We start from the raw sequence: 12,414 nt of genomic DNA on the forward strand, positions 1-12,414 counted from the left end.
AATGTGGGACAAAGAATAAGAAAATTATACTGTGATTTTTAAAGTGATGAAAGAAACCTTCCAGGAGGTTATTAGAAAAAATTTTGCATAACTATGCCTGCTTATGTTTCTTCTGTCATATCCTCCAACCTTCTTAAGCACTCTGTCCCCTTGTCCCTTTTAAAAGTTACTCACTTTTATTCTTGCTTTCCCTGTTGTTCTGATTATGCTGTCCAGCAAATGTGCACTTTTTTTTTTTTCTCAATTTTTTTTTTACTTTCTTTGTAGGGACTGTACCTCAGTGCTTGCAATCTTCTCTTCTACATTAAACTCACCCCCCCTGAAACCTCACAAAACTAAATTTGGTGATCTTGTCATCTCCTGGTTCTGAACCTAGGCAAAGGCCTCACCTATTGTCTCTACATGACTCTACAATCCCTCAAACAGAGACAGAGGTTGCTTTTCATAAAGAACTAATGATTTAAGATGATTTCACTAGTAAGTGCTGTCTAAAGACATGTGCTTTACACTTTCTAAAACTCAGTATCTGATAGTCTTTGAAACTGGTCTCTATATCTGGACTTCTTAATGTTCATGAATCACTTAAAAATTGGCAGTATTTTTCCAATTTTTTAAAATAATATACTGTAAAAACACATATATAAAACACATATAAAAACATATGTAAAACACATATATAAAATCTTTTTAGGTGTCTCTTTGGAAATGCAAGTTCTGACACAAGCAGTGGTGTGGGTTACCTAAAAGAATAGGAAAAGTCTCCAAAAGTAATGACTCTGCCATGCTAATAATTTATGAGCCATTTTTTCAAACATCAGCTATCAGATGGAAGTGGGAGGAATAATAGAATATAACTTCTGCTTTACAATGGCCTGTTAATACAGAAAGGCAGAGGCGCCTGTACTCTAAGGAAGCTGTCAGCAAAGCTGCAGGCTGGAGGTCCCAGTATCGCTTACAGGGCTGGCAAGGAGGAGCCCACTGCTGGGGAGTGAAGCTCGAGGAGGGAAGCGAAAGGAAAAGGCTGTAGGGGGGAGTAGAAGAGGAGAATCAAGGATCTTTCTTCACCATTCTTCTTTTACAGCTTTTGTGCGTCTGGACTGATTTGTTGTGGGAGAGCTGCTGGAGACAGTATATTTGGCACAAGACAGGGTAGCTCAAAGCCAAAAGGATGGTGCTATTGCCAGTTTAAACTATGGCCTTTCTTTCCATTTTTTTTTCCTTTCCCCCTCCCTCCTTTTTCTTTGAAGGAAGGAAAAGAAAAAAGGGGAAGAAAGGGATTTGCAATGAAAACCAGAGCAGTGGGTTAACAAGAACCCTGCAGGCTTCAGTAGACTGGAAAGATACACGAGGCACTTCCTCTACCATTTGGCATGCAATTCTGCTGCTGCTGCTCTTAGTACATAACTTTGGAGTGAATAAGCAAACAAGCAAAACTTTTTAAGAGACACCAACTAGGAAACTCCAGGTATTAATCTGTCAGCTTATTCTCTTCCCTTTTTTCCCCACCTCAGTATTCCTTTCCTCCAGCCTTTTCCAGTTCTCATGTGAAATATGCACTGCCCTGTCATGTTTTCAGATGACTCCATCTGCCTTTTTTTTTGGCATTGCTTCTCAGAATGAATGAGGGACAGAGCTAATACATTTATATTTCTCTTGTAATCCCTTAAGCTTCTTTAACTTGGAGTTAGAGAGAAATGCAATTGGTAGAAATAAAGCCATGCATCTTCTGCTGAACTATTTCCTTCAAATATGACTAGAAGTTTGAAGGCAAAAGAGAAATTTTAGGTGTGCCGAGCTTGCTGAAGGACTGTTTAAAATGCAGCTACAAATGGCTGGGTACACTGCCTGTGTAGGAGTATGTTTTATTTCTGATGGATTTTCTTAAATGAAAAACATGATGTGGAGGTTACATCTTCAAGTTGGGTAAATCATCACAAGCACAGCTGAAGTCAGAGAAACAGAGAACTTGCACAATCTGAGCATTTTGTCAATTAGAAATCTCTGAGAATGATGCTACAGCTGATTTTTGGTGCTGGAACTCCTCATATTCAAATATAGATCTTCCAGGCTTTCGTGTGAGCAACTCTTATGTGGCTCCATTCTTATAACGAAAAAGACAAAAAGAAAGTCAGTTACAGTAAAATCTTGGATGAATTAAGGATAAAGTAATCACTGAATTGGAGTACAACTGTGAAGCATAAGTTTATTAAGAATAAGATGAATTAATTTACAGATATACCCATTGATGCCAAGCAAAAATTTTAACTTGTTTTTTTCATTCACAACTGCTTATCCTTAAAGTGGCCAGAAATCAGAAAGAAAAAGAAACAAACAAACAAACAAACAAACAAAAACCTTCAGACTGTCTAAACCAGTTGTTTTCATTTGACAGTAATTTTACAAGAGAAAAAGCACATACATTTCATTAGGTTTATTGCACAGCTTCTTGAAATAGTGATACTATAAGACCAGATGTATTTCAGTTGTTTTTTGACTGGCCTCCTCCTTTGCACCTATAGAACTGTGAGTGAAAACAAATACAACAATTAATCCTGATCCTATCCATAAGACAGGTGACCCAAGTGACCTAACTACAAATGATACAAAACCTTTCACAGTTTTAACGACACAAGAACGTAGTGCAGATTTTGAAATCTCAGATTTTTATTGCTGCTATCAAGAGGGCTGGTGGCTAAGTTCTGTTAAACAATTAAATATTCAGATATTCATTTAAAAATTAGTCTGGACATCTGTGAATACATTGCCTTCCACAATGTCTGGTATCTTTTATCATAAATCATTATGGTTGGGAAAGATCTCCATGACCATTGAGTCCAACCTTTGGCAGTACATCACCTTGTCAGATAAAACATAGCACTAAGTGCCACTTTCAGTTATTTCTTGACCACTTTTTGCATCCAGTGAAGCTGGAAATGGCAGCCTTTCTTTCAGAGTGCTCTGGCACTTCTGCTCTTTGCCTCAGTGGGGACCACAAAGCACAGAGGTAAACAAAGGGGAAAAACAATAGCTTAAAAAAGTTACTGCAGCTCCTTGTTGCGCAAAACCAAAATGAAGTAGTTGGGGTGTACGGTTTAAACCACCCAGCAGGCTGAGTGGTTCAAAGTGTCTTCAAAGTCTTCTGGATTTCAGTTGCCTAATTTATTATCCCACTTTGAAACAAACAGTGCTTTAAAGAATAATTGCACGAGACACACCAATATGAAACACCTAAAATATCACAAGAAGCCATATTAAAATAAAACAAATAAAATCTGCCTTTTTAGAAAATTATAATCATAGATTGCATGAATGTGTCAATGCTTGTGCTACTGCACTGCACATCATCTGTTTCTTTGTTCTTAACTCCTTTGTTCAATGAGTCAGGATACCCCGATACAAGACTGAAAAATATCAGAACAACAACAACAACAATATCACACTGCTTTGGAAGTGCTTCATAATTTTCAAGGCAAAGCTATCAAGTGTAGAGGGCTAATAGTATGGCACTGCAGTCTGCAATCAAAACTTTAGCAAACCATTAGAGCTGTCACTTTGAGGTTGGGACACCAACATGAGCAAGGCAGAGATCCTGTAACAGGGGAAACAGATTGCTGTTAATATGAGGACGCTTTCGTCCTTTTGAGCCCTCTGTTTTCTGCATATAAGGGTGTTAAGTTTCAATCCATTCTCTCGGCTTCTTGTGTGAAGGAAGGTCCTGCTTGTTTGACGATGTACTTTTCCATCTGGAGAGAAGGCAAAACATTGAATTTAACCCAGAGAAGACAAACGTATTAACTATGCATGCTAGGGAATATTATAATGCCCACTAAAATCCCACTAAATAAGTCTTCTGCAATTTTACTGAAAACTAGGGGCTGGTGCAAGAGCTGAACCTCCCCCCCCCCTCCCCCGCTGTGCGCTCCGCAAACTAAGGGACAGAGCAGTACCACGAGCGGGCTAAAAGGGACACGATTTATAAAGGCAGTATAAATGTTGTGAAAATCGCATGGCCTCTCCGGCCTCGGGATCCCAGGAAGGGCAGGGTGCTCCTACAGGGTCTGGCCAAAGGCAGCCCACAAGCCCGGGGAAGCCCTCGCTGACAGCTGTGCAGCCCCAGCACGCCGCCTCTGCTGCTGCATGAGACAGAGCACTCCCCCGGGCGGCTTTGCCTTGTTTTTAAAGATTAGCGATGAATAATTGCCTCCTCGTCGTAGTCTGGGAGCGACCGCTGCCACCAGGCACTGTCCTAACGTGAACCCGTTTCAGGTGGAGCTTTACAGCCGAAGTGATTGCGGGAGCGGGGCAGACCCCACAGCCTCTCCTAGACCCGTCGGTTCAGCAACTCGTTCCTCTCCGACCCCTCCTCCAGGGCCGGCACCTCCGCTGCCCCTCCGCGGGCCCAGCCGGGCTGGCGACAGCGGGGCAGGCGGGGGCACCGCACGCCGCCAGCGCACTCGGGCTCCGCTCCCGGCCCTCGCAGCGTCCCGTGAATCACCGCCCTTCCTCCCGCTCCCGAAGGGCAGCCGAGGTGACGGCGGGGTTTGACTAAGAGGCCAAAACCCCCACCGGCTCCGCAGCCAGCTGGGCGAGGAGGAAGGCGGGGCGGCGGGGGCTCCCCCATGGCATCGCGGCAGGGATAAAGTCAAAGTGTCTCCGCCGCGGCGCTTAGCGGGGTGCGTGAGCCGCGGCCGCCCCTAGTGCCGCCCGCAGCAGCGGCCCGAGCCCCCGCCCCCGGGTCCCAGCGCCGCGCCGGCATGAGCGGCGGCCCCGCGCCTGCCCGGCAGCCGCTTCGCCCCGGCTGCAGGCGCCTGGCGGCGGGCTGAGGGCGCGCAGCGGCGGGAGCCGAGCTCCGGAGCCCGGCGCTCCTTCCTTCCGCGGGGCCGGGGCCGGGCGCGCCCCTGGCGAGGGGCGGCGGCGGTGGGCAGCCGGGGGCACTCGCCCCGCTCTGGATGCCCATCGCGGCTGCTCGGGCCGGGGGGTGGCTGCGGCTCCCCGGCGGGGGGCGCGGGCCAGGATGCCGGTGCTGGAGCGCTTCTTCCCCGCGGCAGAGCCGGGCAGGCGGAGGAGGACGGGGGAAGAGCCGATGCCCTTTCCCATGGGCAGCCTGCCCGGTTATCAGCAGGGGACCCTGGCCTGGGACTTGCCCGAGATGATCAAGATGGTAAAGCTCGTTTGGAAATCCAAGGGGGAGCTCCGCGGGGCGAAGCACAGAGGCGTTCTGGAGAGCGAGGATGCCCTGGGCGGTTCGGCAGGTACGTTTCCCCCGCCCTGCTGCTCGGGGAAGCTGCGGGGCAAAGGCGGCTGGGGCCGGGGGTGGCGGGGAGCCGCGGCCGGAGCCGGACCTTCCCGTCCCGGCGTGGGGCAGAGCCGCCGGGGCCGCGGAGCCGCCCGAGGAGCGCGGCCGGGCTGAGGAGCAGCCCGTGCCTTGGGCAGCTCCGTGCCGCCGCCGGGACGCGCGCACCGGAGTTGGTGCCGCGCTGAAGCCACGTCAGTTTGCCCATGGCGCTCCCCCGGTCCAGTCTGTTGCGTGGTTTTAGTACGCGGGTTGATAAAAGCTCGGCTGAAAACCAGAGCGAGTGTCTCCGCGGCTCGGAGGCTGACCTCCGCCGGGACAGCTGGGCTTAGTGCCGGCGCGGAGAGTTCTCCCGGCCCGCACGGAGCTCCGCAGCGGCGGGCCCGCCGTCCAGGTGACGGAGAAGCGGCGCCCCGGTGCCGCCGGGCAGCCCGGCCGCCGCAGGAGCTTTCCCGGCTGTGTTGGCCGTGCCCTTCCGAGCGCATGGCCTCTCCACCGCCAAACCTCCCCACGATCTTTGCGTGCGCTGGGCTCTCTTCACGGGACCGGCCCGCGGTTCCCTTGGGCAAAGCGGGGCGACTTCCTTAGAGCTCGGGTTTTGATATTAGAAACTATTAAAAACTTGAGAAACGCTGCCCTATCCCACTACTTTCTCTTTAAGCGTGGTATATTACTGGGTACAGAGCACGTGCTTTTCCATGAACGTAATAAATCTTGTCTGTCATTTTTTTTCTGATCTCACTAACATACGGCACATCATCACGTGCTTTACCGAAGTCCAAGTTAGACCTGCAGCATTTTCATTAGGTAGAGATGAGTTTTCAGGTTAGCATGGTACTTCTGATCAGTTGATTCAGTTGCGTGTTAACTTGCGCACCGCATTGCCTACGGTTCGAAACCTCTTGCCTTCTGATGAAGTCATGGTAATAGGCCTATAGTTGTCTGAGTATCAGTTGGTAGTTTTTTATTCTCCTGTAATTGCACTGCTGTGATTTAATAGACTTAATGAAACTGTATGGCTTGTTTCTTCAGAACTCTGGATTATCTAGTCTCTGCGACGTGGTCACTAAATTCTTCCAAGGCATTCAGTCTTCAAACATTGTGCCTTCACCTTCTTTGGTGTGTCTGTTATTGATACCTATAATCTACAGTACTTTGTACCATAATAATTTAGTTTCTTAGGTAGAATCACCTGTTTGTAGGTGTTTCGAAGTTCTTATTTTGTGTATGTATGTATTCTCCATAGTTATATATATAAACTTGAATGTTAAATAGGTATCAGTCTGTCACTTTTGAATACCTGCTAGGGTTGGCTGGTTGGTCATTGTATGTCTGTTATTTAAAATGTGTGCAGTTGAATCAAAAAATGCTTGGTCCACTTCCATTTTGAAAAAGGGGAGATAGGTCTCAGGCTCTGAGGAAGATGTACAATCTGTCCTCCTATTCTCTAGGGAATAGAGGGACTGATTGTATATCTTCCTCAGAGAAGGACGATGTACAATCTTCTGCACCCTTCTCTGAGGGAACCACTTCATTTTAAAAGAATAATAAGAGGGATGTGGATAATGAAAGAGGAGGTCATATTGCTCTTTTAAGACTTGAAGCAAATCAGCTGGGAATGTACTGTAGCCAACCAGAAAGATTGTGGCTCGTGTGGTGAATGCTGAGTGTTCAAGAGATGGACCCTAATTAAGCAACCTAAGAAATGCTGCATTGCTCACACCTTATGTATGAGTAATGGTGGTTTTTCAGTGTGCTTGTGTTGTATCTGGTGAAATTACTTTCATTAGGTAACAAATGAGATTCACCTTCAGATTCCTGGAGGCAACTAAAAATGAGCGTGAATGTACAGAGACAGATTAGTCCACTAGCAGGATGTGAGTAACTTGCATTTACTCAAATGGCCATTACTCGTATCCTGTGAGGGGACAGTCCTCTTCATGGTGCCAAGTCCTATTTCATAAACGCAGCTGATTTGCAGCAGTACAAATCAGGGCAGAAGATGACTCTTAACTCTCAACACTTTAAATACGAATCATCAGACAGTTTGAGTGAACCAGACCTGGGTTGCTGGTTTTTCCTCCTCAGCAACAGTCATCCTAGTAGTTTTCCCTCTTGTGGTTTCATTTTAGTCACTTTATGTACATTGGAGTATGTGGGAAAACCAGTAAATGCTGAAATCTAGGATACTTAAATAAGTGCAGAGTCAAAGAATGCAGAAATGGGAAGAAGAGATAATTGTTTGGAGGGCTCAGTAGTTTGAGGTACTCAACTTCGTGTTTGTGTGGTGTTTTTTGCATGTTTGATTACTGAAAAAAAAAACAAAAAAACAACCAGAACAAAATTTAATAACTTGTATCTTATAAAAAAAGCAGTACTTAGTCAGGAATCAGATTTTCTTCAGGTAAAGTTGAAGCAAATAACTTCTGCTTGAGGTTCTGCTAGCTAGGCAAATAAAGGTTGATTGTTCAGTAGCAGAGTTCACAGCACTTTCCACATCAAGGGCTTTTTCATTTGAATTTGTAAGTATTCATGTGATAACTCATGTTCTGTTATCACATCCTCATGAAACTACTTTGCTTACAGTACAAGAGGAAATAGATATGAATTTTGGAAGGAAACTGTCAGGATTTCTGGCTTGCTTGATCATCTTAATGCAGATTTAGCTAAGCAAATGTCTTTGCCTTGTCCGAGTGATCAAACTGGGCTTTGGGCTGGCTTTCTAGAAAAGTCACAACCCTCTTCACCATAGATAGTGTGGAGGAGGGAGCGCTATATCTGCACATGATGTCAATTCTGTGGATGGCAATGTCTTGGGGACCCATTTAACCGTCATTTATACCACATTCCCATTTCCTGAGGTAGAAGTAGAGAGCAAAACTATCTGTGTGTCCTGGGCTCTCATGTGTAAGAGTTATATCTGGATCTTTCATCTTGTTCAGTACCGAGAATAAGCTACTTAATCTCCCTGCAAAAAAAGCTTTTGCAATACATCATGCAGCATATAGTTGGGATGAATGAAGAACTCGGATTTCAGTGGCTGCCTGTCTGGGGTTTCTAATGATGATTTATTTTCACTTCCAAAGCAGTAAAATTCTTATCTTGAGCCTTCTCTTCTTGTTTCACCGCTTTTTTATGTTAGTATGAATTAAGACGACAGACCTTTCTCCTGCTCCTGGCTTGCTGTTGCTTAGTAACTCTTTTTCCCCCCCACATTTCAATCCCTGACCAAATCAGCACGAAACTGAGATTTGTTGAATACTGTTTCTGGCTGTGCCAGAAGCAATTTCTGTGGAAAATGGGTATAATTTGATGTCATTCCATACTGTGTTTCAGATAGATTATTTGCAAGCCAGTGCCTTTTACTTGAATAAAATAGCAGCATGTGTTGATATTATTACAGTTGAATTATTCAAATAATTCTGATCTGAAACTTTGTTGATCTCTAGGAGGGAACTGTGTTCTGTTTATGACCCTAACTTTCTTATCACCCTCTCCTAGAGTTCAGCAGTAGCTTTGCATATCAAACAAACCTGATCAGGGAACAGGTACAGGTTTGCCTCTGAAAGTCTTTGTTATGAGCATTAGCGACCTCTTAAGCTTACAGTGATCATCCCAGATAACTCCAGAGAGACTTTCTGTACTGAGTCTTGCACGTGTGCTAACATGCAAGACACTGAGAGAAGGTGCAGTGCTACTAAGAATTACCGCGGTCTGTTGAGACACTGTGGGTTTTTTGAAATAACTCTGAATGTTTTTTTCCACTTACCTCTTTCTGTTCATGGATGTTTTCTCAGAAATGTAAGTTCTGATTCATGTGTGCATCATGCTTGTTGTTAACTGGTGAGTCCCTTTGCCATGAGTAGGAAAAACAAGCAGGTACCGCACATCATTCCTCTTACAGTTGGGAAAATCTCTTCCAGTTATTGGTGTGTCTTTTTACTTCTCTTCAGTCCACTGTCTCCTTTACAGTTTAGCAGTCTACTCAAAGTTCTTTCTTGCTCTTCCAAACCTTAGAGCTGTCTGCTGAGCAATCTTGTGGTGCACCTGTTGGAGAGGTCAAATCATATGTGTTTCCTCAGTGGTTGCTTGAAGGTCTTCCTTGAAGGTATTCACGAGACTCCCAAAGACTTCCTTCTTCCATTGTATCCCAGGAAACATGCCTTCTACTCAATTTTTCTTTTATATTTAACAATTTTTTATCATGCTGTGCAATGGCTTTGCTGTGCATGTTAGAAGGAATTTCATGCTTCTGCTTCCTATCATTGCTTATAGAATCACAAAATGATTTGGGTTTGAAGAGACTTTTAAAGACCATCTAGTTTCAACTCCCCAGCCATGGGCAGGGACACATTCCACTAGAACAGGTTCCTTGAAGTTCCATCCCACCTGGCCTTGAAGACTTCCAGGAACTGGCATCCACAACTTCTCTGAACAACCTGTTTGGGTGTGTATTTGCTTAATCGTGTTTAGTTGTGACACCTTGAAGCTCATGCTTGTGTTTGTAGCTCAACTGCAACAACTAATAATTAGAAAATCTTAAAATTTAAATCTGCAAATTATTGAGAACCAAGTGGGGGTTTGGTTAACAGCTTAAAAGCTCATAGTTTGAGTATTTGGTGCTGAGCATGTGGGTGCCACAAATGTAGATCCTGTAATAAATAAAATGTGGGAGGTATCAAATGGCATTGTCTTAGCATCTGACCAGTCCCCTGTGTTATTGTTTAGATTGAAAGCAGCTTTGTTTATGTCCTGCTGACTGATGCACAGCAGGCAGGAAGGCAGCCTGCTATATATTTCTGAGGTTAGGTTTCCTTTTCTTCTTTTTTCCCCCCAAGTTTTATGTTGAGACTTGTTAAATCCATTACACTTAGAAGGACAAAAAATGTGAATTTGATAGGATCAAGACTACCTGTGGCAACTTTGATTGCTCACTGACTGTTGTGTAGAAAATCCTGCCCCGGGAACAAGAAATATGCTCTTCTATATTTCGTGAAGAGCTGGTTAAATCAGTGAAACTATGTGTGATGGTCTCATTAAGAACAGTGAAATTAGACAGTGTGCAGTACCACTTCTGTAGCGTGTGTATGTAGACCAAGAGAGAAAAATTCAGACCGCATCTATGGTAATACTGTTCACTGGCTGAACATAAGTTATTAATACATAAGATTTGGGGCTATTATTTTCCAAAAGGGTATACTAATTAGAGAATTGGTTTCAAAGATTAAAAGAAATTATTTTGAGGTATTAAATCATGGTCACCATTCAAATTCTGGTCTTTGTTTGATACCTACCTCTTTACTTTGAAGTATATTTAAAATGTAATGTAGAATGAAAAGCTGAAGTGATATTAGAAGTCTCATTTTGAACATGTCAAAGTGAGCTTTTGTGAGTGTGTTGGTCAATTGAAGTTGTGTTTATTTTGTGAGTGAAAAATCTTCTTCTTAACCACTGTGCTTAACCACTTTCTTCTGCTTCATTCTTATGTAAATTTTCTAGTGTGGATTTGTTGGAATTTTGGGAAATTCAGAGTTAAGTTGGAAGTGACCTTTAAGATGACCGAGTTCAACCATTTCCATGTCCACCAAAATAGGAGCTAGACCAGGGGTAAACAGTAAAAAAGAAATAATGTGAAAATGTCACTGATTTCTAAATGGTCTTTCAGTTCAGCCTGGCTGGCACATTTTTTGTTTGCATTATTGTGGATGTTGGAAAACAAAATTTATTTGCAGAAATATTTGGAGAAACTCTTTGAGCAGCTGTTCAGCTATGTACAGCCACAAAAGAGAGAAAAAGATTACAATATCATAGAGCTAAGACTTCAGGATAAAGTTAGGAGATAAAACGTAATTGCCCAGGTTGGATGTTGGCCAGCATGAAGAAGGGAATGGGGCTGGTATGCTAGAAAAGTGACAGAGGTTTATTGGTCTGTCAACTCAAGAGACAAATGAGCAGTCTGCTGAAAACTGTAAATACAAATAGAGCAAATTCCAGTGAGCTGTGTAATGGAGGCCAGATCTGTTGCTTGCAGTGAAGCTGTTCTAAATATTAGGAGCCAGAGATGTGGCTTTATATATAAAAATATTGTTTCTAAAGGAAAAGCTGGAAAAGCTTCTACATTGTAATACAAACAGAGGTGGGGGAGGGGTGTTGCTCGGGGGAAGGATGTTGTATGCTTGTTTGCTTCATTAGGGTTAAAACTGTTTCTTTTCTTTTATCTTTGGTAATGACTCTAAAGTTCTCTGCACTCTGCAAAGAATTAAACTGATTAGCAGCTGATAGAAAGCAGTGGTGATATTAGCCATGCCTGCCTAGTGGTGGTGGTTTTCTGTATTGCCTAAATGTTGTGAGAGAAACGTTTAAAATGCATTGTGGGAGGCTCAATACTGCATTCCAATTTCCAAAGTAGGAAGCACATTGTATGCAACGTGTTTGCTGTTTCAGTGCTTCTTCATAACAAACTTAGTTTGTGATCTGTCATACTTAAAAGAGTTTGCTTGGAGACATGCATCCCAGACAGCTTTCTGTAGTCCGGCTTTAGGAAGTGTGAGTTTGGTTTTCCATCCAGACAACAAAGAAAAAGGGTGTCCATGTCACCATTTTCTTCACTATGACCTATTCACACCCCCTCCCCAGAGCTCTGCTTTCAGAATATGCTAAACCTTGTTACTTACGATAATAGTTCACATCCTGCCCCACCACTGCCACGTTTCCAAGGGGCATCTTTACACATGGGCAAACTTGTCTGAATTGCAGTTGTCCTGCAGGAGCTCCCTGGTGTCACCTTCTTTGAAAAAAGTCAGTTGACCTCAGCTGATTCTTCACAGCGATTATGCATCTGGTTCTGGCCATAATTCTATAAAATTTCTATAAAATTTCTAGTTCTCCTGTCTTCTTTTTAGTCTGGACTAAAAAGTGAAACACTCTTGAGATATCAAGCTTAAAATATGCTTTTACATTTGTTAAAAACGTTTTGTAAGTCATCCTAACCTTGTGCAAAAAGAGCACTTCAGCCTACTAAATGATGGGATAAATTCCATTAAGTTAAACATTTGACTCTCCCATGGTGTAGACTTGCAAGTGCAAAACAAAAATGTCTTCACTCTTCATTTTTTTTCCTC

At 43.8% G+C, this 12,414-nt stretch overlaps 1 protein-coding gene across 5 annotated transcripts in view; it reads left to right on the plus strand.

The window, feature by feature from the left end:
* The window catches only part of PDE7B (phosphodiesterase 7B), a 169,605-nt gene that overhangs the window by 82,597 nt on the left and 74,594 nt on the right, over window positions 1-12,414 (plus strand). The window contains exon 1 of one of the 5 annotated variants that reach the window (XM_066178913.1): window positions 4,961-5,252. The exons of the other annotated variants lie outside the window; for them this stretch is intronic. Coding sequence (XP_066035010.1) covers window positions 5,015-5,252 — 238 coding nt within the window. The 5' untranslated portion in view covers window positions 4,961-5,014. Of the gene's footprint in view, window positions 1-4,960; window positions 5,253-12,414 lie in introns of those variants that run through there. 5 annotated transcript variants of the gene reach the window in all.

Source organism: Chamaea fasciata, unplaced genomic scaffold (genome assembly GCF_029207755.1).
Source record: "Chamaea fasciata isolate MVZ Bird 193981 ecotype frontalis unplaced genomic scaffold, bChaFas1.0.hap1 SCAF_3, whole genome shotgun sequence".
In the NCBI taxonomy this organism is placed as follows: Eukaryota; Metazoa; Chordata; class Aves; order Passeriformes; family Sylviidae; genus Chamaea; species Chamaea fasciata.